Source organism: Marmota flaviventris, chromosome 15 (genome assembly GCF_047511675.1).
Source record: "Marmota flaviventris isolate mMarFla1 chromosome 15, mMarFla1.hap1, whole genome shotgun sequence".
NCBI classification, from domain to species: domain Eukaryota; kingdom Metazoa; phylum Chordata; class Mammalia; order Rodentia; family Sciuridae; genus Marmota; species Marmota flaviventris.
This window is the reverse complement of record NC_092512.1, coordinates 20,359,137-20,386,853: the sequence shown is the minus strand read 5'-3', so window position 1 is coordinate 20,386,853 and position 27,717 is coordinate 20,359,137. Positions and strand designations below refer to the sequence as shown.

The 27,717-nt window shown below is 39.3% G+C and overlaps 1 protein-coding gene across 1 annotated transcript; it reads left to right on the top strand.

Annotated features, from left to right (window-relative positions):
• The first annotated feature begins 928 nt into the window (after positions 1-928).
• Positions 929-26,641, top strand: Mal2 (mal, T cell differentiation protein 2). Its single transcript, XM_027946254.2, has 4 exons — positions 929-1,293; positions 14,450-14,620; positions 21,526-21,687; positions 24,481-26,641. The coding sequence occupies exons 1-4, from the start codon at positions 1,162-1,164 to the stop codon at positions 24,550-24,552; spliced, it is 537 nt and encodes a 178-aa protein (XP_027802055.1). The 5' UTR covers positions 929-1,161; the 3' UTR covers positions 24,553-26,641.
• The last annotated feature ends 1,076 nt before the right edge of the window (positions 26,642-27,717 follow it).

Genomic DNA, 27,717 nt, shown 5'->3' with positions numbered 1-27,717 from the left:
CTGCTGACCAGTGCATAGAGCTCAACACCATTCCTCAACTTGATAGACAATATCTGATTCAATTGGACAATGTCTGACATTAGCTAATATTTTTTTCCAACTTTGTCTAGAGGTGTGTGCTGGTATGTGTGGTTTTGCTTATCTTCAGTTGATCTTTGAGCAAGTTAATCTCCCATTTCACCTACAAAAGTGTTGACATTGAAACCAAGGATAAAATGGGGATAATTTGAAGGACAGGATCAAATCACATCTAGAATCCTTTAAAAACTACCTTTTAGGTTTTACGTTTGGAAAACGCAAAGGCATCAAGTTTCTGACAGGTCAAATCAATAATTAAAGTTCTGAGTGCAAAATATAACTTTTGCAATACAGTAGTGATGTGTTACAAATCAGAAAAATGGCTCATGATGTTAGCTACCCTTTAATCACCGGTAATGCGCTACTCTTTTCTTGCTATATCATCTAATCCGCACATGATTCCAGGTAAATACCCGCATCCCTGTTTCACAAAAGAGCAAACCGTGGCACTCCTTGCAGCCCCTGCTGGGAATCCACTGCCAGCCATTAGTGTTAGAGCTGAGTCATTTGACTCCAAAGCTCCAGGTTGTCCGAGGGGCGTTTTTAAAATCCGTCTAGAGGTCCATTTAAAATATACCCCATTCTGGAGACCTAGAGTGTACTTGTCTGAATCACAGCCACAAAACCTGTCTTTATATGACGAAGTGAGGAAAGTGGGACAAGACCCCCAGGAAGCGGGCAGACAGGTGAGAAAACAGGTGGAAACTATAAAGAGGGTAGCAGGCAAAATAAAGAGCAGGACAGGGCTGTAGAGCCCGCCCTTGAGAGGCTGCTGGGAGCACTGGGCGCTGGCTCGAGAGGGAGGGGACAAGAGTAGCTGGGCAGGGAGGCGCGCCGGGCAGCGGCCGCACCTGCGCACGTGACCCGAGTGGGCACCCAGGGCTGGGGTGCGCTCACCTGAGCCCACGTGACGGGGCGGGGTCTCGCCGGGCCGGAGGGCCACGCAGCCACGCCCCTCCCGCGCGGCACGCCCGGACCCCGCCGACCTGAGCGGCGGCGGCGGCGGCGGCGGGAGCCCGGGAGGCGGAGGAGGGAGGCGGCGGCGGCGGCGGCGCGCGGAGACGTAGCAGCGGCAGCGGCAGCATGTCGGCCGGCGGAGCGCCTGTCCCGCCGCCCCCGAACCCTGCCGTGTCTTTCCCAGCGCCCCGGGTCACCCTGCCCGCCGGCCCCGACATCCTGCGGACCTACTCGGGCGCCTTCGTCTGCCTGGAGATTGTAAGTGGGGCAGCCTGGCGAGGGTGGCTCCCGGGAAGCCAGGACCGAGAGCGGCATCCTTGTCGCCCACCCACGCTGACTCCCTCTGCCTCTGCCCTCGGCCTCCTTCCCTTCGATGTGGCTTTTCCTGCGCCCCTCTTGGGGGACCTCTGCAGGCTAGGCGCAGCCGCCTGAGCCCTCTTGGCCGGTACCTGTTACACTGGCACCTGCTTGCCCGCTGGCGACGGAAAGGGCCTTAGAGAGCGAGCAGGCAGCCCGGTGGGGCAGAGGATTGGGGACTTTGGGAAAGAGAGAGGTGTTTGGGCTTGGAGGCGCCTTCGGAGACTCGGGGTTTGGCCAGAGGCGGCGCATTTGGCCTAGCCTGTTGCTAACCTGCCATTTTGTTGGGTGGTGCAAAGGTGTGCCGAATACTGGGTGACCCAGAGGCTGCCAGGAGGTGGAAAGCGGGGGCAGGAGGCACCAGGAAGAGGAGGAGGGAGGCTTTAGAGCTGGGCATGTTTTTACCCCACTCACCCTTGCCATTATTAGTGCCCTTTGGATTGGGGAAAGGAACAGGGCGCAGGAGGTAGGGCAGGGAGAAGGGTGAGGTATGTAAGATGCAGTTGGCAGTTTCTAATCAAGTGGGCGTGAGAATGGAAAAGGAGTGGTGGAAGCGTGGCTGGCAAGTACTTCTCTGCCTGCCTCTGCACCTTCTCCCTTACTAGGGTACCTACGAAATTCCAAACCTTGTCAACACACTTCGTTGGGCCTACGTAAAGGTGGGATCACCTAGCCTTTGGTGCCATCAACCTTCTTGGGTCCCTCGCTTGAACTTATTAAAAGGAATTTTATGGAGTTGGAAGGTTTTGAAGCTCGTTGTGGACAAGAGGGTAATGTGCAAATATGAATTGGGCAACCAAGGTTGCATCATGCCCTGAGAATGGCAAATAAATAGTGAAATGTTCGCAGTGCCTTTCCTGAATGCTGGTTTTGTTTGCTCAGTTTGGGGTTTTCGTATCTTCCCCCGTCCTCTTTTGAGTTTGCATAACCAGGATTTGGGACACTTCGGTTTCACTTTTTTGCCTGGGGGGCTGGAACACCTTGTAAGCATTGGTTTTCTGCCTTATTATGCTAAGCCACTCTAAGTTAAATTTAGCTCAGATTTTAATCTGAAGGAAGAGACACTAGTGAGTTACAGGCAATGCCATCAATAATCATGTAGTGACTGGAAGAGGCTAGTGTGAGTTTGAATTTGTAGGGAGTTCAGAAGCATCCAAATGCTCCGGATGAGGCACAGGTATCCATGTGAGAAGAACAGGAAGAGTTTGGCATTGGATCAGCTGCACAGCTGTGAGAGGGAGACACTTTAGAACAGCAAGATCTGGAAAGAAAGATTTCATAGACTCTGCGCTACTTAAGTTCCAGGTTCTTCAAACCCCAGGTGTTTGCCTAACTCTTTTAGAAGTTTCCGCCATATCCACATTCTACCCATACTGGAATTTACAGAATGTTCATGTAAATATACTCGATTTCTAAATTTCAGTTAGAAGTTAACCTTGTCCTAAGCAATAATATGAATGGAACCTCAAATTTGATATTCTGGTTATATGTTTTGGATATTTAATAGCTTTATACAGTTGCATATGTACATATATATATATATATATATATATATATATAGATATATATATATGTATATGTAAATGTATGTATATAGGGGGGAAAAAAGCTTATCCATGTGCTATCAAGGCAAATATCACCTCAAAAACAATCTACGGTCATGTGACACTGTCAGAAACACTGTCTAATTGTGGGAAGAGGGTGTGGAAGGTGACTTATTCAATTTCCCTTCCTCTACCCCATATCTTTCTTTTTATCTAGCCCAGTGGTTAGTTCTCAATTCTTGCTGTACTTAATAACTTGATGGCTTTTAAGGTTGCCAGCCCAGACTAATTAAATCAGAATCTCTGGAGGAGCACCCAGGATCAGCTCTTTTTTTTAAGTTTCCCTGGAGATTCTAATACCCAGTCATAACTGGGAACCACTGATGGAGGCTTCCTCTAAGCTCTATAAAGAAGACAGTTGTAGGGCTAGGATTGTGGCTCAGTTGTAGAGCACTGCCTAGCATGTGTGAGGCCCTGGGTTCAACCTCAGCATCACATAAAAAATAAATAAATAGAATAAAGGTATTATGAAAAAAAATTTTTAAAAAGAAGACAACTCTTTTCCTGAAAATTCAGATTCTTCACTTGCCTGAATTTCCATTGCTCCCCATCCTAAGAAGGATCCCAGACTCAAAGAAGTATCTGGTCCATTGCTCTTATTCATTTCCTCTGGCTTCTTACTTAGATAGAACAGCATCACTTCCAAAAGCCATTTTAATGTGCTTTTCACATTTCATGGCCAAACATCTTTATAAGTTTAAATCTTAAGTCTCTAGTACCTGTTTTACTTGCATTTTGCTTCCCTCCACCCTCCTCCAATAAAAAAGGATCAAAATGTTCCAATGAAACTAGTGACCTTAGAGAAACAAGAGACCACATTGGAGCCAAACTTGTTGCTCCTTCTTGGCTCTCATCCTTCTGGAGTGCTTAAGTTGTTGGATTATGTATCTCAAGGACACAGAGATCAAGGCTGCATTATACCCCTCTGTGCAGAATGCCGCCTTCAGGGATGCACAGATGGGAACTAAGTAACCAATTTCGAAGCACCTTTGTGCCCAACTTTCTCCATACTTTCTACTTTCCTGATTCCTTTCTGACTCCCTAATCAGTCTCCCATGGCTCCTCTTTAAACATTCCTCTCACTGGAAATTAAATATGTGAATTCCTCAGATACTCTACTAATAGTAGGTAATCTCCATTGAGGGACCAATTATTTTAGTATCTGCCAATGTTTCAAACTCCTTATTAATTTTGACCTCCCATTCAGGTCCATTTTTCCCCAGGGTTTCTTCATTTATGTCTGGTTGCCCTCTGAATCTTAACATGTGAAAACCCTATCCTGTGAAGATGGACTAGACTGTCAATAAGGTTCTAAGCTAATGATACTGTGATATTGCAGTTCCATTGTCAAATTCACCAGTTAACTTTGCTCAAAGTATTCAATCCCAGTCCCCTTTATTATATTTCATTCACATCTTTCAGGTATAAGCCATTTGTTGGAAAGATAATACAAAAGATAAATAGTGCCAGCCTGCCAGAACCAGCTAAAGCAATTTATAATGCTGGTTTCAAAGATGAAGAATATTTCACCCTCATATGCATAGTGTGGTTTTTTTGAAACAGTTATGTTCCACTTCTGGATAACTAAATCACCAGCCATTTGATTTTTGGCTTCAGCTATACTTAACCAATGCATGCTTGCCGCGGAGTTTACTACTAAGTTAATATTGCAAAGCCAAGCCTTTTAGTTTAGGATAGAAAACATAACCTTTAAAAGTTATCATTTTCAAAATTTCTCAGTGTTTCTTCAAGGAATGTTCTCTAAATCATTCATCAGGTGTTTGCTGAGTACCTAATGTATGTAAGACATTCTTATGGGAATAAAAATGTTAGGGCCTTCAAGCCCTGGTAAGCTAGTTGAAAGGATATGCAGGAAAATAGCTTCCACTTGGGGAAGAAAGAGATCCATGTTGGATGTGGACTATCCTAAAACATTTCCAGACAGGCCTGTAAGAAAAGTACATTGGAGCAGCTTTACTATTGAACTGAAGAAAATATTTAGAGTTCCTGTTCTCAATGAGACTGTCTTGCAAAATGCACTAGAAAGATTGAACATAAGAGTATTAATCATGAAAAAGAATAGAAGTCACTATTCAGTTTATTTTGTAGTTTCATTGTTCAGGAAACTGTCTACATTCCCCAAGTTATTCATTCACATCTCTCTTGATGAGAGAGACTGTAGGATTGTTTTTCACATGCTTAACAGCAGTGTTTGATGCCAGTGATTTTTATTTATTTAACATAATAACATAATTAAGAATAGACCTTCAGGCCTTCCTTTATGCCCTGGAGATAGAATACATAATATAATTCTTGCCCTTAAAAAGATTATTGTCAGTCTGGCTTGGTGGCTCATGCCTATAATCCCAGTGGCTCAGGAGGCTGAGGCAGAAGGATTGCAAGTTCAAAGCCAGCCTCAGCAGCTTTAGTGAGGCCCTAAGCAATGTAGCCAGACCCTGTTTCAAAATTTAAAAAAGAAAAAGAAAAAAAAGGGCGGGGCTAGGGATGTGTCTCAGTGGTTAAGCATCCCTGGGTTCAATTGCTGGTACCAAAAAAAAAAAAAAAGAAAGAAAGATTATTGTTTGGTGGAATATAAAGACAAGAAAGAATTACATTGGTATATATGAAGTATTAAATAGGTTTATGAAACTGGGTGTGGTGGTATACACCTGTAATCCCAGCAGCTCAGGAGGCTGAGGCAGGAAAATCACAAGTACAAAGCCAGCCTCAGCAATTTAACAAGACCCTGAGCAACTCAGTGAGACCCTGTCTCTAAATAAAATGTAAAATAAAATTTTTTAAAAAAAGAGCTGGGGATGTGTTTCAGTGGTTAAGAACTCCCGGGTTCAATCCCCAATACCAAAAAATAAATAAAAAATAGGCTTTTGAAAATATTACAGAAGAGCAGCGTAGACAATGTGGCTACTGGAGAGGCTGGGACAGCCAACTTTAATGGTGAATTTGAGTTTAGTCTTAAATGATGATCGGCACTTCAATAGACAGAAAAAGTGGGGAAGAGAACTCTAGGTGGAAAGAAGGGCATATATGAAAACCTGAGACACAGAAAGACAACGCATGGAGTTCTAGCGATTGTTAGTTTAACATGGCTGTTTTGAAGGTGGCAGAAACAGAAGGAAAAACTGCAAGCAGGGTTCAGGTTGAATTTTGCTGAGTAGGAGGCCAAGGCATTGAACTTATTCTGTGATGGGGAGCTGCTGAAGGACAGGGATGAACTTAGTCAGACTTGTGTCTTAGTCATTTTTAGTGAAGTTTGATTGTAAAACACAGAGATTGAAGGCAGGAAGATCAATGAGGGGGCCTATTATTATACTTTGGATAGATGGTGCTGAGAACCTGGAAAAGGTCCAACGAAAGAATGCTGGAGAAGAGAGAGATCTGAGATTTAGGGGGCCAACCATGTATGTAATGATGGACATGCTCCTAAATGATACTAAATCAAATTAGAAGATGTAACTGAGAGGAATAATGCCAGAAAACAAGTGAATCTTAAAGGATGATGGTGAAGGGGAGGAACTGTCTAAGAGGCAGGTACCATCATGCAGATAAATCTATACAAGGGATCTCAGGTTATTTTCGACCAAAATCTTTAACTATAACCTAATACATAAATATTTTGATGTGTTGAGTTTTCTTTTCTTGGCCAGATAATAAATTTTAATTGGAAAGGGATGTTGCACGTTTACTGTGGTCAAGAGGGACTGTCTGTGTTCATGTCTGCCTTTCTAAATGGGTTTTACTCCTATAAGTAAAATTCTTCCTTTGCTTGCATGTTAAAATATCTCCATTTGTGTGATGAGAGCCTTTACATTTTCATAAGAGAAAATAAGCAAATGCCTTTTCCACAGGTTATCATCAGCAATTGTTTGCCCTGACCCATAGCCCTATGAAAATATGAAGAGTTGAAATTTGGAAAACTTTAAACCAAGTTGCTGAAATGATTGACCTTGACCTACATAGGATAAGGTCAGGGAAAGGAGATTTGTTTTGTATAGCCCAGTTGAAAGGTACCTGATAGAAGAGCTGTGGACTTGGCATTGATACAGCTGAATAGAAAGGACCATATAATGACAAAGGACAGGAACAGGTTGATGTGCACAGTATCATGCATGTGCTGTAAAAAAAAAAATTATGCAGTTGTTCTGTGGTACACACTGAATAGTGTATGAGGGTATTATGGAAGAAGGCTAGAGTGGAGAAATACAGCTGTGGCCTGATTAGGCGCTTTAAGTCTTGCCCAACTCAAAATGCAGTAGTTCTCCTCAGCTAGCTACAGTTTGACCTGAATTTCTTACATGATCTATCGTATATAAGAGGGACAAGTCTTTTCATAGTCATCCTATATGACACTCATAACTTTGGTATAATAGCATATAATAGCATTCAGCAGGAAGAAGGTAAAAAGAAAAGGGGCAGTGATTTGTCCGGTTCTTGCCAACATCAGGGCGGTGGCATACAGGAACACTACATGATAACTAGTTATGAACATGAAAAGAGGATTTTGAAAATCAAAGGAAATTATGAAAAGAATATATAGGGGGGCAGAACATATTTCTCCTCTGTAATATGGGTTAATTTAAGGTTAGCACCTATTTAAGTAACTGGAATAGAAGTTTGGGTCAAATGGGGAAGAAGAAGGTAAAACACGTAATAGGTGTCTCAAATGTATTTCCAATGTAAACCTAAAAAGCAAAAGGTATTTTTCAATTAGTCTGTTTTGTTCATAGGCCTGTTCTCTATATGTCTTTTTGTTGTTGTTGCTTCCTGGAATTCATCTTTACTTTTCTTAATTAAAACAAAACAAAACAAACCTTTCTGACTACTGCCTCTAATTTGGACTGGTCCCCATCCCAGACCAGTCTGGATGGAGTCACATGGTTACAGGAGGGTGTCAGGAGGGCAGGTGGCAGAACTTCAGACCTATCTGCATCAAAAGTTCCTACTATTACATCATGGCAATTGCAATAACAGTGGGTTAACTGGGAATATTGGGGGCCCAAGGAAGATTGAAAATGAGTATCATAAAGTAGACTTGCAAGAGATGCTGCATTTCCAGAACTTTTCACCCCAGTTGCCTAAGATCTGTGGCAGGTGGTGGTGGTTGACAATAACCACTTGAAAATTGAGAAGTGCATGATCCTGCTTTACTAGACTTCTTGCCTGTTTTTAAACACTTATATCCAGCTGACTACAGTTTGACCTGAATTTCTTACATGATCTATTGTATATAAGAGGGTCAAGTCCTTTCATAGTCATCCTATTTGACACTCATAACTTTGGTATAAAGTGGGCTGGGCTCTGGACAGCTGTGTGTTCCCAGTATCCCAGGCTGCACTTCTGGAGAATTTTCTTTTGGAACCATTTCTTACACACACTGAATGGTTTCCATTCATGTCAAGGAGGATGTAACTGAATGCCATATGTAGAAAGCACTGTCCTGGGTTCCGAGCTTTCAGAGCTGTTTAAGGCAATGTCACCAAACCTGATCTCACAGCCCAGTGGGCAAAAGACATGTGGGGCCATGATTTCAATCTAGTTGTTGCGAGTGCTAAGGAGGATACATGCATCAGTAGCCACGGAAGCACCAAAGGATGGCATCCAGCAGGGAAGTCTTTCTGGAGTACTTGGTGATGCAGTTTAGTTATACAGAAAAACTCTTGGTGGGTACATGCTAGACAGAAGCTTGGTCAAATAAGACCAGTTCTGTGTACAGAGAATGGGATGAGGGGCAGAGGCTGGAGTACAAAGCAAAGATGGTAGAAAATGGGGCACTACTGGAGAGAAGGTAGGCTTGGGGAGGGAGGCAGAATTATTCTCCAGTGTTGTTACTCCTGGGCTGCAGCTACATTGTGAATGAGTTTACGCTTTTGTGGCCTGCCTTGTGAAGTTTCTACCAATTATTATTTTGTATCTGTTGACTGAAATGTGTTTCCAGCTTTAAAAAAAAAAATACCTGTCACAATACAAATAGGGAGTAAAATGGAGCTAATTGTAGACAACCTTTTTTCTAGATGATAAGTTTCTGACTATATTAAAAACTTCTATAACCATGTTTCATGAGTGAGTACCCAGTAAGCAAGCATCCACTAAAACAGGAGGGTTTAATAAGTAGATAAGGTATTCTGAGGTTTTAGGGGGCCACAAACCCCTTTGTGATTCTGATGGAAGTTGTGGACTGTGTCATCAGAAAAAAATGCCAGTGCACTTCTCTACCTAGTTTTTTGTGGTCATGGAATCATTGGGGGAATGAATAGAAACCCTTCTCTAAAATGAACACTAAACCATGGGAGAGACCAAGGGAATAATGTCAAAAGCTTAAGCTCTGGAAACCAGTTACTGGGTTCAAATCCCGGGTCTGACATTATGAATTGTATAATTTAGAGGAAGTTATTAATAGCTATGTACCTCAGTTACCTTATCTGTAAAGTGGGAATAATAATATTATGTTTCAGGGTTTTGAGAATTAAGTTGATAGAAATAAAACCCTTAGAATGGTGTTTGGAACATAAGAGCTCAGTAAATGTTAGCTAATATTTCTGTTATCATCATTAGCTTCACCCTCCTGTGTAAACTCCAGAAACCAGACTGGGAGACAGTCTGGAGGTTTCTTTTTCTTTTCTTCCTCTAAGCTTGCTGACAGTTCATTCTCCCTACAATGGAATGATAAAATGTCTAATGTGTAGATAATAAGAGAATTAGAGGAGCTTATGTTCTCTACAAAAAATTCTAAACAATGAAGTATTTTTCCTTAGAGGTGTTCTTACTAGTCTCTTATACCTTCAGATTCACTTACCTTTGTCTATCATCATTCCAAACATTAGCTGAAAATAGGTCAGAGTAGAAATTAGCCTGTTTATTTAGTATAATAATAAAGGGTATATGAAGAGGTACTAAATTAGTTTGAAAATTATTAGCTGTCAGTGTTTGTGTATAAAAGCAGATTATTAGGAAATTAGTGGCATTGGAAAAGAAAAAGGGTTTTTGCAAAAGGAATCCTTTGGGAGCCTAGGCAGGTCTTCCAAGTAGGAGACGAGTTGAGAAGTCAGTAATTCAGGCATCCAGTATGGTTAAGAGTTGCTTCCTGCCCAGTACCATGTGTTCCTGGGGGCTGGGCATTTTTAACAGTTCATAGTTTCTAGTTCCAACTCAGAGGGTTCAGCTTAGTGTGTCAGTAGATGAAGGTTTCACTGGTTTTCTTATGGGAGGAATTAAGCTAAGTCATACCCTTCTGGTTTGCCAAGGCCCAATAAAGTGACAAATATATATTAAACCACAAAGAAGATCAGTTGCTTTAGGAGCGGGCAGCAGTGTAATGATTGCAACTCAGAATGTATCTGAGTACTTGTGTGTACCAGGTGCACCAAAATTGGAGCTAAGAAAATAAGGGGTAACCAGGTACAGGGGAAGACCGACACCTACTGCTAGGAGGGTTTTAACTTTGCATCACATGAAATTAGAGTACCTGCCTTATCAGAGCTACTCTACTTGAGGTCCAGAGTCCTGAGGCCGATTCGGTTCCTTAAAGCATTTGGCAGCTTTGTGCATGACTGTCTCACTTTTTAGGACACTAGAGAGCAATAGAAGGCAGTGTAGGCTAAAGGTGAGAATGTGGAGTTGGATCCAAGATGAGAACAACGTGGGTGAATCATGGCATTCCAAATACCTTTCTTCATGCTGTGCACACTCTGCAGTTGCTATGATACTTTATCAACTCTTCTCCCTCAGATTTTAACCATTTGGTGCTCTGCTTTTTGCCTTTGGAAACAAGGCTTCTCCGTTCAGAATCATCTCTCCTAAATGGAGACACTGATGAGTGTACTCTATCTGGTGAATACTCTGAGCTTACTGAAGCCCAGAATTCAATGAAGCAAATATACTGAAAAGCAGAAGTATTCATGAAAGCTCACTTTGCAATGTTGGGGCCAGATTGGGAAGCTTGGGAGGAAAGTTCACTTTTGTCAAAAGGAAATTATGAAATAGGGAAGAAATAATTGTGTCAAAGCCGTAGTGACCCATCCAAGCTTCTTGAGGCTCCTGAAAGGAAGAAGGCTCTCCATGGTGCACTTAGCTACATTCTCTGCCTGTCCTCTGTTGTTTGATGCTAGCCTGTGAGCAGGACTTGCACCTAGACTTTGTAGACTCTCTGACTTAGGGGTGATGCATGTGATTACATGAGAGAAAGGGAGGGATGTTGACGCGTTTCTTCTCTCTCCTCTTTCCATGCAGCACACATACCACAGATGAGAAGCAAATTGGGTCACTTTCCATGTAAGCACTGTTTCCTTTCCAAGCCTTTGAGTTGTGGGAAGAGCTGTGATTTTTGAGGACAATAGGACAATTAATCCAGACTGTTGTACATCAGGTCTTCCCTGTCCAAGCCCAGGTCTGTCTTGAGGGCTGACTCCTGCTGTCCTTCCTCCCTTTCCCGAGTCTTCCTGTTGCATTTCCTCCCAGCCTCCTCCTGTCTTGCGGAGCTCACTGTGCTGAGCTCTTTTTATAGCACTCACCACAATCTGCTCCTGCATCAGATTAAATGGTGTCTATTTCTCCCTTATTTAGGACTTCTGGAGCAAGAGCCTTGCCTTTTTTCCCCCCTTGAATGTTGTTCTCCAGTGCCTATCAGTAGGTTTGGGGCTACCTTTTGGGGGTCTAGTCCACATTTATTAAGTGTTGTGTTAATTGCAAAGGATTATTTATAAATGTGAATTTATCACAATCCCTGAATCATAAGACTGTGCTTATGTAGTTAGTCTGCAGTAGCCAGTTGTTCTTTATCATCTGTTAGGCTACCACATAGGTTCTTAGTAAATGATTCTTGAAATATCTATTAAGATATTTAGTAATTATATGCATTTCTAAAATCGCATTTAAAATAATGTAGTGAGAGCATAAGAAAAGACTACCAAAAAGGAAAATCTAGGATAAAAAGAAAGATTGACCCATTAAAGACATTCTTGTTGCCTTTAAATATATATTAAATTGCATAAAAGTGTAGAAATTTTTTTTTAACCAGGAACAAGTTTATTCCTTTCATAATCAATGAGAAGAGGATAGCTAAAATTTTAATATGCAATGTCATCTTATTTAGATTTATTTTACAAAATATTCTGGATTGATTGTTGATTTTTCCATTGAAAGTAGGACTTGAGGTATACTATTACTAAAAGTACAAATTTATTAAACTGGTGCTTTAATTATAATTTATTATTAATAATTTTCAAAAATGTTTTCTCAAGCAATAATAAATTACTGAATGGGCCTCTTTTAAAACTTAAATCAAAATTTATCTTTTTTTAATTTTAATTCTTGTGCAGTTTGGATGTTATCTACATACTTAAGATAAAGATGGTTATTATTTTTTAATATTTGGAGCTCAAACTGTTCTCATATAGACACTAGTGTGTTTGTTCACTAAGTAAATATTTGAGAGCATTCTGTATGGAAAAGGAAAGAGAGATTCCCACCTGCCTGAGGCAACCTCAGGTCAGTTGTATGGCTGAAGTTTTTGTGTTGTTAAGTGTAGCATGGTACCTGACTAATGGTCAGGAAAGGCCTAACATGTAAAGCAGCATAATCTGCCCATAAGCTCTGTCAGTGCAGATGGAGTGCAAGCCAGGGGAACTCAAGTACAGCATCTCAATGGTGTGACAATCCCCCCAGAGGGAGAGTGCCCAAGGGGAGGGAGGAGCAACCTAGCAAGAGCTGGAACTCAGGAAAGACTTCAGATGATGGGCTCAAGGTCAGCTATGAGTGGCAGTTTCTCAGATATGTGCTGGAGGGAATGGCATTCTGGTCCAGCAAGTGGCAGGCTACTTAGATGTGAAAAAGCCTTGGTTTTTTTTTCTTTTTCCTATAATACAAAATGTGAAGGGCTTTGTGGCGTTAGACAAGGATGAAAAAGGTCACCAAAGCCTGGGATGCTGTGCACAGGACAGGACGTGCCCTTTCTTATTTTAGTGCTGGAGTGGAGCCTGGTGGTCTTGGAGTTCATCGCCTTCACTCCCACTGTTTCCTCTCCTGTATTCTCTCACTCAGTCCTACTTGGACAAGCGAGAAATCTAGGTATTTTCCTTATCTGTTTTTTTCTAGTCATGTCCCAGATTTGACCCATCACTATCATCAGGCTACTTCTACATCTCTCTCTAATCCCTGCACATCTCTTGGTCATCAGTGCCCTGGTTCTGGTTTGCACACTGTTGTTATCAGTCTCCTGTGTGGTCCTCCAGCCCTGCATCCTTTCCTCTCCAGCCTGTTCTCATGCTCCAGCCAGAGAAAATTCTAAATGCAAATCTCAAACATACTGTTTCCTGCTTGATTGTGGCCTGCCTTTGGCCTGCCTAGCTCCTTGGCCTGACTTTCAGGCCCCTTCTGCTAAGTCTTCAGCTAGGGTTCTCACATGGTATGGTAGAGATTGCTTCTGCCATGCTGAGCTCTGTTCTTCACCTGAACCCCACTCTGGCAGCTCTCACCCCATCATCTCAAGATCTGCTGGAATACCGTACCTTCCCTCTGCTTCACCGTCAGCCCTGTTCTTGGGATTAGTACTTCTAGAAAGTGTTTCCTGGTTTCCAAATCTAAATCTAGAGCCCTTGTTATGTGGACCTATCCTACCCAGTATTTACCCAGTTGTGACATTTACTAAATAGCATTGTAATCACTTGCTCAGTTATCCCTTTCCTATTGTAGGCTGAGAGTTCTGTGATGACAGAAACCAAATGTAGCTTCTCTGCCATTTTATTCCTGGCCTCTAGCACAGTGCCTGACATGCCACAGGTCTTTATTGACGATTTGATCAATGTAAAGTACTTATTCCAATGTCCAGCACATTGTAGATAATAAATAATGGTAGTTTTATTGCTTATTATCATGTACAACAGCTGCAACTATTATTCTCTATGTAGGCAATAATATCAAATATACAAATAGCTCATGAGAAAGACCTGGATGTGACAATGGATGTGAAAAATTAGAAAGTTATAGTTCTTTATTCGTAAACTCTCTAAGAATTGGTGAGAGCAGAAGGCAGTTTATCATGATTTGAAGAGTAGCTACAAGGAGAAGAAGTGGAGACCAAGCAATTTGTAAAATGTTTTCTGGACATGAGAGTCTGCCCACGGGGTAGTAGTTAGAGAGGCAGTGGGATCAGAGGAATACGTTTTTAGATGAAGAGAAAATGCTGTGCATCTTCCTGGGCAAAGGAGAAAGCCCAACAGAGAAACAGGTGTGGAGTTGGATCTGACCTCCAGGTAGAAGGACTAGTTTCACCCCAGGCACCTTTCATGATAGAGAAATGATGAGCAGAGAGGTAGGAATGTGTGCATGGTTCTGGAGAAAGGAGAAAAGTGACATTGATAAAAAGCAGATTGAATTTTGTTGTTTAAAAGGTATTTTTTTAAGCAAATCCATTACATTCTTTCATCTTTTTTTTCTTTCAGCTGCTCGGGGGTCTCGTCTGGATTTTGGTGGCCTCCTCCAATGTTCCTCTACCTCTGCTACAAGGATGGGTCATGTTTGTGTCCGTGACAGCTTTTTTCTTTTCTCTTCTCTTCCTGGGTGTGTTCCTCTCTGGCATGGTCACTCAAATTGATGCCAACTGGAACTTCCTGGTAAGGAGTTTCTATTTTAAATCTATTGCAAGAAAACGTAAGAGACTGATCAATATCTCATTCTGTTTGGAAATGCCTTGAGTCTATCTTCTGTTTGTTACCATCTTTAGGAGAGAATGGGTTCAGGCCATGGGTGCTGCTAAGGTGCCTGATGCTTGCCTTGATGGACAGCAGAGTCCCAGTTTGTGAAATTCCCATTTAGTGGAGCTGAGAAATCATTCCATTTCTCCTTTATGGCTCATAAATGAAACAGGGTTTCATTTCATGCAACAAATGAGTTTCATTATAATTATTGAACAATTGAACAGATGCATTTGAGAACCAAACGTTTTCACATGTTTCTTGAAATTTTCCATTGATTTCTGTTTCATATATTTCAATATATACAGTGGTCCCTCAGTATTCTAGGGGGATTGGTTGCAGGCCCACCATCAGGATACTAAAATCTATGGATGTTCAAGTTCTTTATATAAAATGGCACGATATTTGCATATAGCCTATGCATATTTTCCTGCATATTTTGCCATCTGTAGATAACTTATAGTACAAGAATTATTAAGGTATAAAAAAAAGTTTACAATCACAGTTTTTAAAATCATGACACCATTAAGTTGTACCAAATTACTTTGTTCTCCTGTGTCAGAGATGTTTTCATGATTGTGTCACTCATTCTCTGGGACTTATTTTTAGGAAGACCCAGTGCAGCCTGATTTCAATCCATGGTGCCAGAGCTATCATGAAATTCATGTAGAGCCCCAGGAAATTTCGATCACACTTTTTTAAGTTTTAAAACTTACAATCAGACCTTCAATCAGGGTTTATATATGTTCCTTCCAAGTATAATAACGTTTTGCTCAGCAGCTCTAGGACAGATATTATAGGAAAATATCCCATGTTTAATTTATAGAGCATGAGGAGAGCTGTATGTACTCTGCTTGTTTCAGCAGCTCCTTTATGACTCATAAATGAAACAGGGTTTCATTTCATGCAACAAATGAATTTTATTACAATTATTAAACAATTAAACAGATACATTTGAGAACCAAATGTTTTCACATGCATTTTTCACATGCATTCACATGGTGAATGTGACTGCCTATTCATCCCAGGGGCAAGAAGGGCAAGTGGCCCAGCTTAGTGGGTGCAAGGATTGCAGTCCTTCACAGCCTTTGAGCTTGGGTCTGGTTTACTTAATAGCTGTGTAACCATGGGCAAAATAGTTAACATCTCTAAATTTTAATTTCTTTTTCTAAAGTGGTCATAATAATACCTGTCTGACCAGAGGCTTTTAAAGAATAATGGAAGTAATGAATTACATAGTGTTTCCTTCTGTCTGGGTTACAGCAAGCAGTCAATAATTCTAATTCCTTAAACACACTGAGGCTTACAGTTTGGAATTTTGAAAGTCCTTCCATTTCCATTAAATTGCTAATGTAATCTATTTCTACATTTTTGCCCTAATTTCTCATTATTAATGAGAAAATATTTCTGTTAGTCATGAGATAAAGATCTAAAGTCCCAATCAGATTGCAGATAGAAGCTTATTCTTCTCTTTGTAAACACCTGGTTTTTCCATAATAAGTATAAGAATGAATCAATCTCCAATTTTGGTAAGGGCCACCGGGTTCTTTAAGTATCACACTCATAGATATTAGGCCAGTTTCTTCTTCTATAGTGCTGTTGGTACTATTAATAGTCACTCTCCCAACCCATTTGCCTCTGCCCAAATGCTCCACCCACCACTCTGACACTTCCCTGGACCTTTCTGGATTCCCTAATTGCCCAGTGTCTATAGGAACCTGCAGTGGCCAGCATTCTGCCTAATTGTCTTTCTAATTGGTTGATGAACATAACTTAATAATGGTTAAATATCTTGAAAGTATCATTCCTGGCCTTATTAGATATATATCTCTTTAGTCATTTTCCTTTTGCTTGTATGAAGTCTTATCTTTGGCATTGAGTACAATCATGCATTTGGTAACTTTTTTTTTTCCTAAACTTGTATTTTCTGCCCATTTGTATGTAGCATTATATCTGATGTTCAGAAAATAAGATGTAAGAGTTTTTGTTATATTAAGAAAACCACTATATGAAAGTGACAATTGAAATTGGAAAGATCTATCAGTTTGTGCCATAGGACGCCTGCCAAGTTTATCCTGTTTTTTTTTAGTTGGAATAGTCCACTCTTACTGAAGCAGAAAATTGAACAGGTTGAGGATCTTTTATCCAAAAGGCTTGGGACCAAAAATATTTCAGATTTTGGGGTCGTTTGAATTTTGGAGTATTTGTATATTGAAATGTTTACTGCTCAAAATGTTTCAGATTTTGGAGTATTTCAGATGTCAGATTTTCAAGTTAGGGATGTTCGACTTACAATAGCAACACACACCACATAGTATAGTAGATGTCGTGGTTTAGGGCTTGTCACATGGTAGACATGCTTTTCAAGGAGCTAACTCCTGCCCCCTGAGAGTTTATTAAATGCTTTCATTTTTGGAAACAGGGTTCCTTTTGATAGGTGTGGTGGACCATATCTATAATCTTAGATACCCAGGAGACTGAGGAGGATGGCAAGTTCCAGGCCAGCCTCAGCAATTTAGTGAGACCCTGACTCAAAATAAAATTAAAAAGGGATGTAGATGTGGCTCCATACAGAGCAGTTGCCTCACAAGTTGAGGTCACTCCTTGTTTGTTTTCCTCTTAGGCATTTTTCTTCTTTCTCATTCATTTTTTATCACATTGCTGGCTTTTGGAAGGTTTCTTATTACATCTTGTACACACTCAGCCAGGAAAATTTTTGAGCCATACTTATCATGCAGTCAGCACCAGATGGTAACAATTTTTAATTGCTACATTCTGGAAATGTTAAAGATTAATTGCTCAAAATATAATTATTTTCTCTTGTGATAATATTTTAATTCTAACTGTATAACTTGCATTTTAATAAATAATTTACTTCCTATCAGTGTTTGTTATATGACACTGTCTACCATATTCCTTCTTATTGATCATACAATTAAATTCGTATTCATAGTACTAGATATGTTCAGTATTTTTCTCAAGCTTTCTAACCTTAGCATAATTGTTGACATGAAAGTACAATATGTAATAACATATATTAAAGTCTAAAAACTTGCCCTATTCTAATCCAGGGAAGAGAAGATTTTGTTTTGAAACAGTTTGTTGGGTTCTTGTTTTTATTTTTGTTTGGTGGAGAGGTGTTAATACCATTGTGAGCCTTACTTTAAAGAAGAAACTCCATATTTATATCCCCCTTTTCTTAGGGAGGCGATGTTCTTATTTTAGAAAATTTAAAGGAATTGTTTAAAAATCCTGCATAGTTAAACATGCTTCCCAATATTCCTTCTAAGTATAACTGGTACACATTTGATCAATTTCCAATATATTATAAACATTGTGATTTAACAACTTAAATGTCCTGAGCCAGTTTTCTGCCCCACATCCATTTACTTATTTGACTTTTAGGATAGCTCTTTATAGATAGCAAGTATCACTGTCTTCATTTGTGCAGGTGAGAAACTTAAGTTCGCAGTGGCTGCTGTTCCTTTTCATGCTGCTCTTCTGTAACCAGGATTCCCCAATATATGATGCTGCTGTTTTTATTTTATCAACTAGTTAGTGAGGGTTTGACCCTGGACAGAAGCACCAAGCATGGGCTGAAGATAGGAATGTTGGAGAGAGCCACTTGTTGCTGAAAGGATCCAAGCTGTGTTTAAAGCTCAGGTTGTCTAAGACAAACGTGATGATAAGAGGGCTGTGTTTAGGGTGTGTGAGCACTGAGAAGATTGGCAGAGAGGAGGCCATGAGAAGGAAACTCAGAGAGGGACTGGGGTCATCTACTAATGAGGGCACACAAACAGTAGGCCCTGACCAGAGCATCAGCAGCAGCTGGAAACTTGCTTGAAATCACATCCTCAGGTTCTACCCAGACCTGCCAAGTCAGAAACTCTAGGGGTAGAGCCCACTCAGTTGTGTTTCAACAAGCTCTACAGATGATTCTGATGCTTACTGATATTTGAGAACCTCAGGCTTACCATCCATGACCTGGGTGGTCCAAAACAATGTGTGAACCTTGCAGAAGACCTTCTTGCACATGTCCCACACGTGAAAGGGATTGGAATTAGATGACCCAGGATGGCCTGGAGTATTTTCTGATACCCAGCCTAGAAATACGGTGGTGTAGCAGGCCTGTGGGTGGTTCTAGAAAAGTTTGCTGTATCAGACAATGGCAGTAAAGGAATGACTTACATAATTCATACATTAGTTAAAATTATGTAAGGGCCAAGAAGGAAAAGCATATGTGTCATCTCAGGCCCACTGGAGAGCAGACTCCGATGGATTTAGAAGTGCAGGAGAAACTTTTTGTTCCTTTGTGCATTTTTGTTTTTGAGGGGGAAAGGAAGAGAGGAAGGAACAGAGGGAAGGAGGGAGGGAAAGGGAGAAGGGGAAGAGGAGGAAAGGAAAGAAGGAAGGAGAGGAAGGAAGGGAGGGTAGAGTTTCAGTTTATGATATAGTCTTGGCCAAATAAGGGAGAAGCTGCAGAGCACAGCCCACCCTCTTAGATCTTGTGCTGGGCACCAATGACCAGGCACCAATGTCCCCCCTGTGCTGTGATTAGTTGGGAGCTGCCCAGGAAGAATGTGGCCTTGGCTCAAGCCCCCTGGCACATCTCAGGTCCACTGAAACTCAAGGTGTAGAGTGTTTCCTAGGAGCCAAATCAGGCCAAGGTGGCCAATGTTCAAAGAGGTAGGAGGTAGTGAAACAGGCACGGATTAGATCACAGGAAGTTGCCAGCTGCGTCACCACATTTTATCTTTCCCTTTTAAGATAAAAGAGACCATTTCTAAGGATCCAGAAATGAAGATCCTTACCCTGTTAAGTAAACGCCTACTGATCTCAAACATACTTTCTCAGTTTTTATTACTAATGAATATCTAGCTCACATTGAATCCCTAAAAGTAGTAACATTGAAATTTGAATTTTGACCTTCATCAATGAACATTTGTTTAATAACCACACAAATTTGAACCTCTCTCCTTTACAGTTGATATGTGGCCAGTATATAACATTTTCCTTATATCTTTCGAAGGTATTAGTGAGTCAATTAAGTGGGAGTTGTTTAATAGAAAATAGCTTTAACATGGTGTCTTTGTAATTCTCACCCCTGATTAGTTTGTCCAAGCCGATTCTTCTCAATGTGTAAGAACAATTCCAGTGAACAGTGTTATTTGCTTCATGGACATGTTTTAAAGAACCAGGGCAATAATCCATTTTATGAGACTGCTTTATCACTAATAGGAACAGTTTGATAGAAAACAAAATGAACTTTGAACCCTCATAATGTGGTTGGTAGAAATGTAGATTAGTACAGTATTAATAGAAAACAGTAAACGGGTTTCTGAAAGACTTAAAAATAGATCTCCCATATGATCCAGCATTCCCACTACTAGGTGTATATCCAAAGGAAGTGAAATCAGTTCCTTAAAGAGATATTTGCACTCCCACATTCATTGCAGCATTATTTACAAAGGCTAAGGAATGGTAAAGAAAATGTGGTGTACATACACAATGGAATACTATTCAGCTTTTAAAAAGAAGGAAGGAAATCCTGTAATTTGCAACAACATGGCTGAACATGGAGAGCATGTTCAGTGAAAGAAGCCAAACACCAAAAGACAGATACCACACCATCTCACTAATATGTTGGATCTAAAAATGTTGAACTCAGAGGAAGAAAGTAAAATTGTGGGTAATCAGAGGCAGTAGGGGAGGAGAGGTTGGGAGATGTTGGCCATAGAATACAAAATTTTAATGAGGAGGGATAAGTTTAAGAGATCTATTGTAGAACATGGTGACTGTGGTTAATGACAATGTTTTCTTGAAAACTGCTGAATCAATTTTAAATGTTTTCACTAAAAAAAAAAAAAAGAGGATGGTATGTATGTGAGGTAATGCATATGTTAAGTAGCGATTCCACATAACGTATGCATGTTTTAAAACATGTTGCACAGAATAAACAATTTCAATTTTTCAACTAAATTACTATTTTAAAAATGAAAAGAAAAAATAACCTTTGTGGGATTGAACTTTACCCTCCAAAAGTTTTGTATGGTTTTGAGATAGTCATTTGGGGTGAAAAAAGAAAAAAGAAATTCTTTTGTAAAATGTATATAATAAATACTATTTAAAAGGACTAATAATGCATATGAAATATGTTATATACGAGTACTATTAAAAGTAAAGAGCAGTTATTGGTGGTATATATTAATTCGGGTAAGACAATGTAAATTTTAAGAGTTATACTACACATTAATTCTAGCAACAAAATGACCTAATATTTCTCTACTTTTTGTAGAGTATGAGATATATAGTTTTGAAAGGAATATATTAATATATATCATATAGTATATGAATTCTCTGAATTCAATGATTTAATAAGTCTGCTGTACCTTTCAGTACATGGGATAATGACCTAATGATAAAAATAATTGCTCAAAAATAAAGTAATTATGAAAATATAGAGCTATAATAAAAATAATGTAATTTACTGGTATTTTACTTGAACTTAAAGATAGCATGTTATTCCTTTTATGATAATTAATATTGATCCTTATATATCTTAATCCAAATTAAAACAGTATATTTTATTTTAAAATTTCATATATCAGAATATTTGCCACTATATCAAATAAAATGGGTCCATCAATTTTCATTTGGAGTCTAATAGCCTGACATTGCTAAAAGCATCCGAAACAAACAGTAAACATAGTTAAGATTACTTGATTAGTTATTCTGATCTTTCTGAACTTAAACTTCATCACTTGAAATAAGGAATAGAAAAAGTTCTTCTTTTAATTGAAGATGTCTTTCCCCTCCTCTTTCAGGATTTTGCCTACCACTTTATAGTGTTTGTCTTCTACTTTGGAGCCTTCTTGCTGGAGGCAGCAGCCACCTCCCTGCATGATCTGCACTGCAACTCAACCATAACCTATGGCGTGCAGCCGCTCCTGAATGATAACCAGTATAACATCAACGTAGCGGCCACAGTAAGTGTTCAATGAGTACAGTCTACCGGCACCAGCCTCCACTATCCAGGTCTCCAAGAAACTCCTCAGGCAACAAAAGTCTCTTTAATAATAGCCGTAAACATTAAACCTATAATAGCTGCTTAGCTGAACAAGGACCCTACAAACAATATACTGCTATCCCCCCAGTGTTGTAGATGATTAAACTGAAGCACACCGAGCTTGACGTTCATGTAGAAGGACAGTGAGTCAGTACTGCTGGACCTTGTACAGCACAGTCTGCTTTGCAGGAAGAATCAATTGTGTTGTCCACTTGTTTTAATTTTCAGACATGATAAGGGAGATTTGTTCCTGGCTTTGCTCTTTAGTATTCTGTAATGTTTTTAATTGAAAATAACTTACCATGGACCTGTCATGTAGCAGGTAATTTGCTAGGGTTGGGGTCAGGATGAATAAGTTGCATTTCCTGCCATTGAAGAGAGTGCAGGTGAGCAGGGAAGGCAAGGAAGCCATTACAGTGGACAATGACCAGGGGAAACGTGTTCTGTAGGGAACTCTTTAAAATTTTTATCCTCTTTAATTCCTAGTATGAATTTGTCATTTTGTGTTCATATAGGGAATTTGAAGAAATGATATGTTTTTGTTTCTATAGATAATTTTTTTAGACTGTCACAAGTGGAAATTATTTCCTGAAATGCCTTGATATTGAACAGATTATATAGCAAATTTAATGACCCTAGTATTTTACTGTTTCACCCAGAAAGCCTGTAAATAACCCCGTACACACCATGTAGTTGTTTTTGCTTGGAATAGCACTTTATGATAGAACTTTCTGGAGTAATAGTAGCTTTTTATATATGTGCTATCCAATATGGTGTCCACTAGCCACATGTAGTTATAGAGCAATTAAATTAGCTAGAAGGACTAACTGAATTTTTAATGTGACTTAATTTTAGTAAATTCAAATTTAAATAGCCACCTATGGCCAGTGGCTGTCCAGGTTGAACAGCACAGATCTAAAGTCTGAGTTTTGAGGGGTAGAGGACAGATGATTTCAAAAACTATGATAATTTTCAAATCTGTTAGGATTTTCAAAAATTCATTAAGTGCCTACAATGAATTACACTAAAAGTGGGATTACAACAGGAAAAGTCATGGTTCTAGATTTGAAAGGGAGACAATTTTGGTGGATGATTTTAATATTTTCTTTTTTAAAAAATAAAAACATTTTACTTAATAAAGTCTTAAAAACGTTGAAGGTGAGGGAAGCGGGCCTTGAATGTAACCCCTGCTCTGTTTCCATAAAGTCACCTCTACCCACTTCATCATCCCTGAGGGCAGAATGAAATCTTTGGAGTCCCTGTAATCCAAAGCTCATGGTTGGAAAAACATCAGTTTTTAACAATTTCACAAAGTGAAGTTCAGGGACCAGGAGTTGACATTATTCCTTTCTGTTAGTTCTCAGCTCCACTGGATTTTCCTTACGTGTTTCTTATTTCCAGTCCCTCCCTTTCCATGGTGTCAGCTGGACCTCACTACCTTCTCTAGGATCATTGGGGTAGCCCCATTTTGGTCTGTCGATAGCATCCCTAAGCTCTGACTTTGACATGAATAGTAGGATCTCAAATAGGTGAAGAGGAGCTAATGTCACTAGGGCATACCCTTGCCCTATTGGCGGGCCGTGTTTTCAGAGCTCTCCGAAGTGTAATTCTGCTCTGGCTCGGTCTTTTCTGTTACTTTGCCAGCTTTCCTTCACTTTTCTCTCTGCCTAAGAGAAGCTGCCTTAGTAAACCCAACGCATGCTTCGAGTTCTACCTAAGTCGCATTTCATCCTCACACTCCTAAGTAAATCTCTAGTTCCGGAGTGTGTATAGCACTGACATGTATCAGTCGTTCACTTGGCATTTTACTGCATGCTTTTCTTTTTCTTTCAGTATATGTACCTAATGATTCCTTTTCGTTAGTAATAGATATTGAAATCAATCGTTCTCATTCAGAGGATTATGTGGAGATTAGAAATTTATGAGAAAAATAACAGAAGGAAGGTGGGAGAATAGTGGAATGGTAGTTGAATTGTGAAAATGTTCTATAGGTGAATCTGCTATTCCTTCCCAGAGCTGTAGTTTCCTGGCTAAGAATCCCAGCACAAAATCATAGCATATTATCATACTGAACTGCTTTGTCCTACAGTTTTCTAGGGATCATAATCCCCAAAAGCTGAAGACAAGATCCACTGTGTGTCTTTATGCCCTGAATGCAGTGAGGTACACGTGGTTGGTGCTGACGAAATCCTCACTGACCCCTAAGGATTCAGAGGAGGTACATCTGGTGCCTGAGGACTGTTTCCCACATAAGATAGCCAGCTCAGTGATCCTGGGTTCTCTTCATTGAGTTGTAAATAGAAAGCATTCGATGTATCCCCAGGTTTTGATACTTAGTGTCTTTGTTGGCTATGAATCACTATATGAATAGATAACTCATATTGAATTTTTTAATACAATGCCTGGGGTTTTATAAATACTTAAGAAGTAACCCCCCCCCCAAATATAAGTGAACCCAGTAGTGAGCAAATGTCCAACATAAGGCTGTCTACTCATGAGAAAAGCACTAGGGGCTAGAATGTTTAAAAGAAGGGGTAAGGGTGTTAAAGTTAAAACAATGGCAAGTCACCAAAAAGATTATTATAAACTATTTAATAAATGCTGAAGTATATTCAGGTAAGTCAAGTCAGTCTTCAAGTCATTGCCCCTTAGGAATGCATGTTCTTAAAGTCAGTTATGAACCTGATATTAGTTTTCTTTTCTTTCTCCTTAGGTTTTTGCCTTTATGACAACAGCATGTTATGGTTGCAGTTTGTGTCTGGCTTTACGAAGATGGCGACCGTAACACTCCTTGGAAAGTAATAGTCGTGTGTTAGTTTCATTTGTCTATTTTGTAATATGTCTGATCAATTTGTATGCTGTGTTGTCCAGATGTAACAACATTCCAAATATAATCTGTTTAGTAAATAGAGAGAATCTTAAGCGCAAGTTTTGGTTTATTTCCTGGGTGGAATTTTAATTTTATTATGATATTAAGTGGAGAAATAGCCTTTCATTTTATACCTCTTTACAATTAAAATTCCCATAATGTTCCTAAAATATACAGAGATCAATCATGAAAAAGTAGCATCCCTTTTGTTTGCTCAGTCACCTGAACCTTAATATTAATAGATTTATAATACTCCCTAAAATTTACACATTTCAAAAAGGCTTCCCAACTGAATTCCATCTTTTAATGTAAAAGAATTGGACACTTTTTCTACAAAGAACTAGATGGTCCATATTTAGGCTTCATGCATCATACAGTCTGTCTCCATCGAGACTATTTAGTTCTGCCTTTGCAGCATGATAGCAGCCATTGTCAGCATGTCAGTGAATGAATGTGGCTGTGTCCCAATAAAGCTTTGTTGACAAAAACAGGGGATAGGCTACATTTGGCCTATAAACCTAGTTAGACAAGCCACATGACATTTAGTCTCATTATGCAATAATCACACTGCCTTTTGTTAATGGTCAAATACTTACCCTTGGAAGGACATGTAGCTTCTCAAGCTAATTCTAACAGAGTCTTGGGTATAGGGAAAAGTAATTTGTGAAGTGAACCTTACTTGCTTAATCTAACTAATGATCTCACAGCTGAGCAAGACTCTCTCCCGAGTGTTCTTCAAACAGGATCCCCAGAGACCATTAGTGACAGCTGGAACTGGTATTCACCTACTTATGTCTTACTTTGGTTTATTTATGCTTCAGATCACAGTTGTTTGCCAGGTGCATGAATATAAAAATATTTATATATGTGAAGCTTTTTCAAATAGAGCTTTCTGAAGACTTAACTTTTTACTTCTAATTATTTTGCATTACTTTTTGAATAGAATATTAAATATAGCATAAAGTTGTAGATTTCGTGTTTTGTTAAGAGCCCAGATATCTGTGTTGTTTTTGCATTGGTGACAGACAAAATCAGTTGAAAACAATAGCACAAAAAATGAAAAAAATTGATATAAAAAAAATTAATCTTTTACAGTGGTCATGGAAACATACCAAAATGGCTTGAATGGGACTTGGGGTTAGACCATGGCTCCTACCATGCTCTCCGTGCAAAGTATGTCTGTTGCCCTAAGAAGGTCAACTTTGGGAACAGAGGGCTTTGGGATTGCTTTATTGTTTTAGCCCTCTGTATTCTGGCTGAATCGCCCACTAGGAGTGCCATGTACGCATTAGGCAATTGGATTTCATGGAACATGGAACAAACATGAATGAGTAGCATGATCAAGGCCCAGTGATCAAACACTATTTATCTGATACTCCCATAGTAAAAAGAGCCTTGTTAGAGCTTGGTTTGTGATAAAATCATAAAGATAAAAGAGATGTTTCAATATATAGCTTGAGAAAATCAGTCTTATGACTTTATGCTCATATCATTTCTATAATATCTAACTTCCTTGATTTTTCTAGGTCCATACCACACACCTAAACCTGTATTATGAATTATATATTACAAAGTCATAAACGTGCCATAAAGATATATTGTATATTCTCCTTGGAATCATTTGAAGGTAGTCTGCTAGAATTTAGTGGTGAGATTTTATTTTTTTCCCCCTAAGGTATAACAGGCTATGCTTGGTGGCATTAAATTAAATGATTTCATTAAAATGTGTTGGTGGCATTTTTGTAAATGGACTGCTTCTAGATCTTTAAGAACCAAATCTAAAACGCCTAACTGTGAATACTTAGATTTGTAGATTAATCGCATTCTGGATTTGTGAGTTGACTGATAAAGCACTTGAACAAAAATTATGGCATTTAAGAATTTCTTTACATAGCTGTAAAAATGAGAAAGTGTTGGTTGGTCTTAAAATCTGGTAACTCCACTATGAAAAGAAATTTATTTTATAAGTGTTATGACTCTAATAAAGTATTCATTTGATAATCTCTTTGGTCATCTATTTCTTATACTATTCACTTTGAAATTCACTAAAAGGTTTGATATAAACTTGATAGAACTTCTAGACTCATAAGAGTTCTATTTTAAACATTGTATGTAAAAGAACCTTTAAAAAAGTGAGTAAATCTTTTTTCCTTGATGAGGCAAGTCTTTGGAAGTAATAGTAAAAAGGAAATTCAAATGAAAATTCTACTCCATTTTATTCAAAGAACATTTATACAGTGCACTATATGTACCATGCAGTTACTAAGCATTTTTTGGTTTTTTTTTAATATTAGCTTTAATCCTCATCATAACCTGAAGGTTATCTTGTTCAAAAGACTAGGGTACTAAAACACACTGTAAGAAAGATTAAGGATCACATACCTACCAAGTGAGAAAATGAGATTTAAACCCCAACAGTCTGGCTTCAAAGTTGAAGCTCTTAATTTCTATTTGTGCCTCAGTTCTCCCAGAGTTTACATTCAAACATGACCCTCTTTTCCCAAAAGAAATTTTTAGCAGAATGTTTAACATAATTGTTTGTAGTGGATGTCATCTTTTAGAACATCATTGTCATGATCAAAGCTCATGATTTCAGTTACAGGAACTTGGGCCAGACCTGCACCATGGGGAAAATGTTAGCTCTATTCTGCAAAGGCTCCTGAGTGCATGGCTGCCTGTTCCTATTGTCTTAACACCAGCATGGACCATGGGTTTCAGTAGCTTCATTACCCTGGCTTTCTAATCATTCCTGGAACTAATTTCAGAAGGAATCTCTCTAGTCAGGTACACATGGACTTTATACATGGATAGTGAATTTTCATCTCTACACAGTCTAGAATATGGAATTTTAGTCATTATCATGAAAGTTTTGTCTTTAAAATGCCATGCTTCTAGTTTGTTTCTCAGTGAACCAGTATTTTGGGTGACAACATAATGTGTTCATGGAGGAAGAGATCATCTTGGGGAGGAGATCATCTTAAGTATATATGTATTTTTTTGATGTTTTGAGAATTCAGCTTTGCAAAAGCAGCATGTTGCTTAGACTTTTATTAGGCTGTGCCCTAGCAAAATGTCAACACT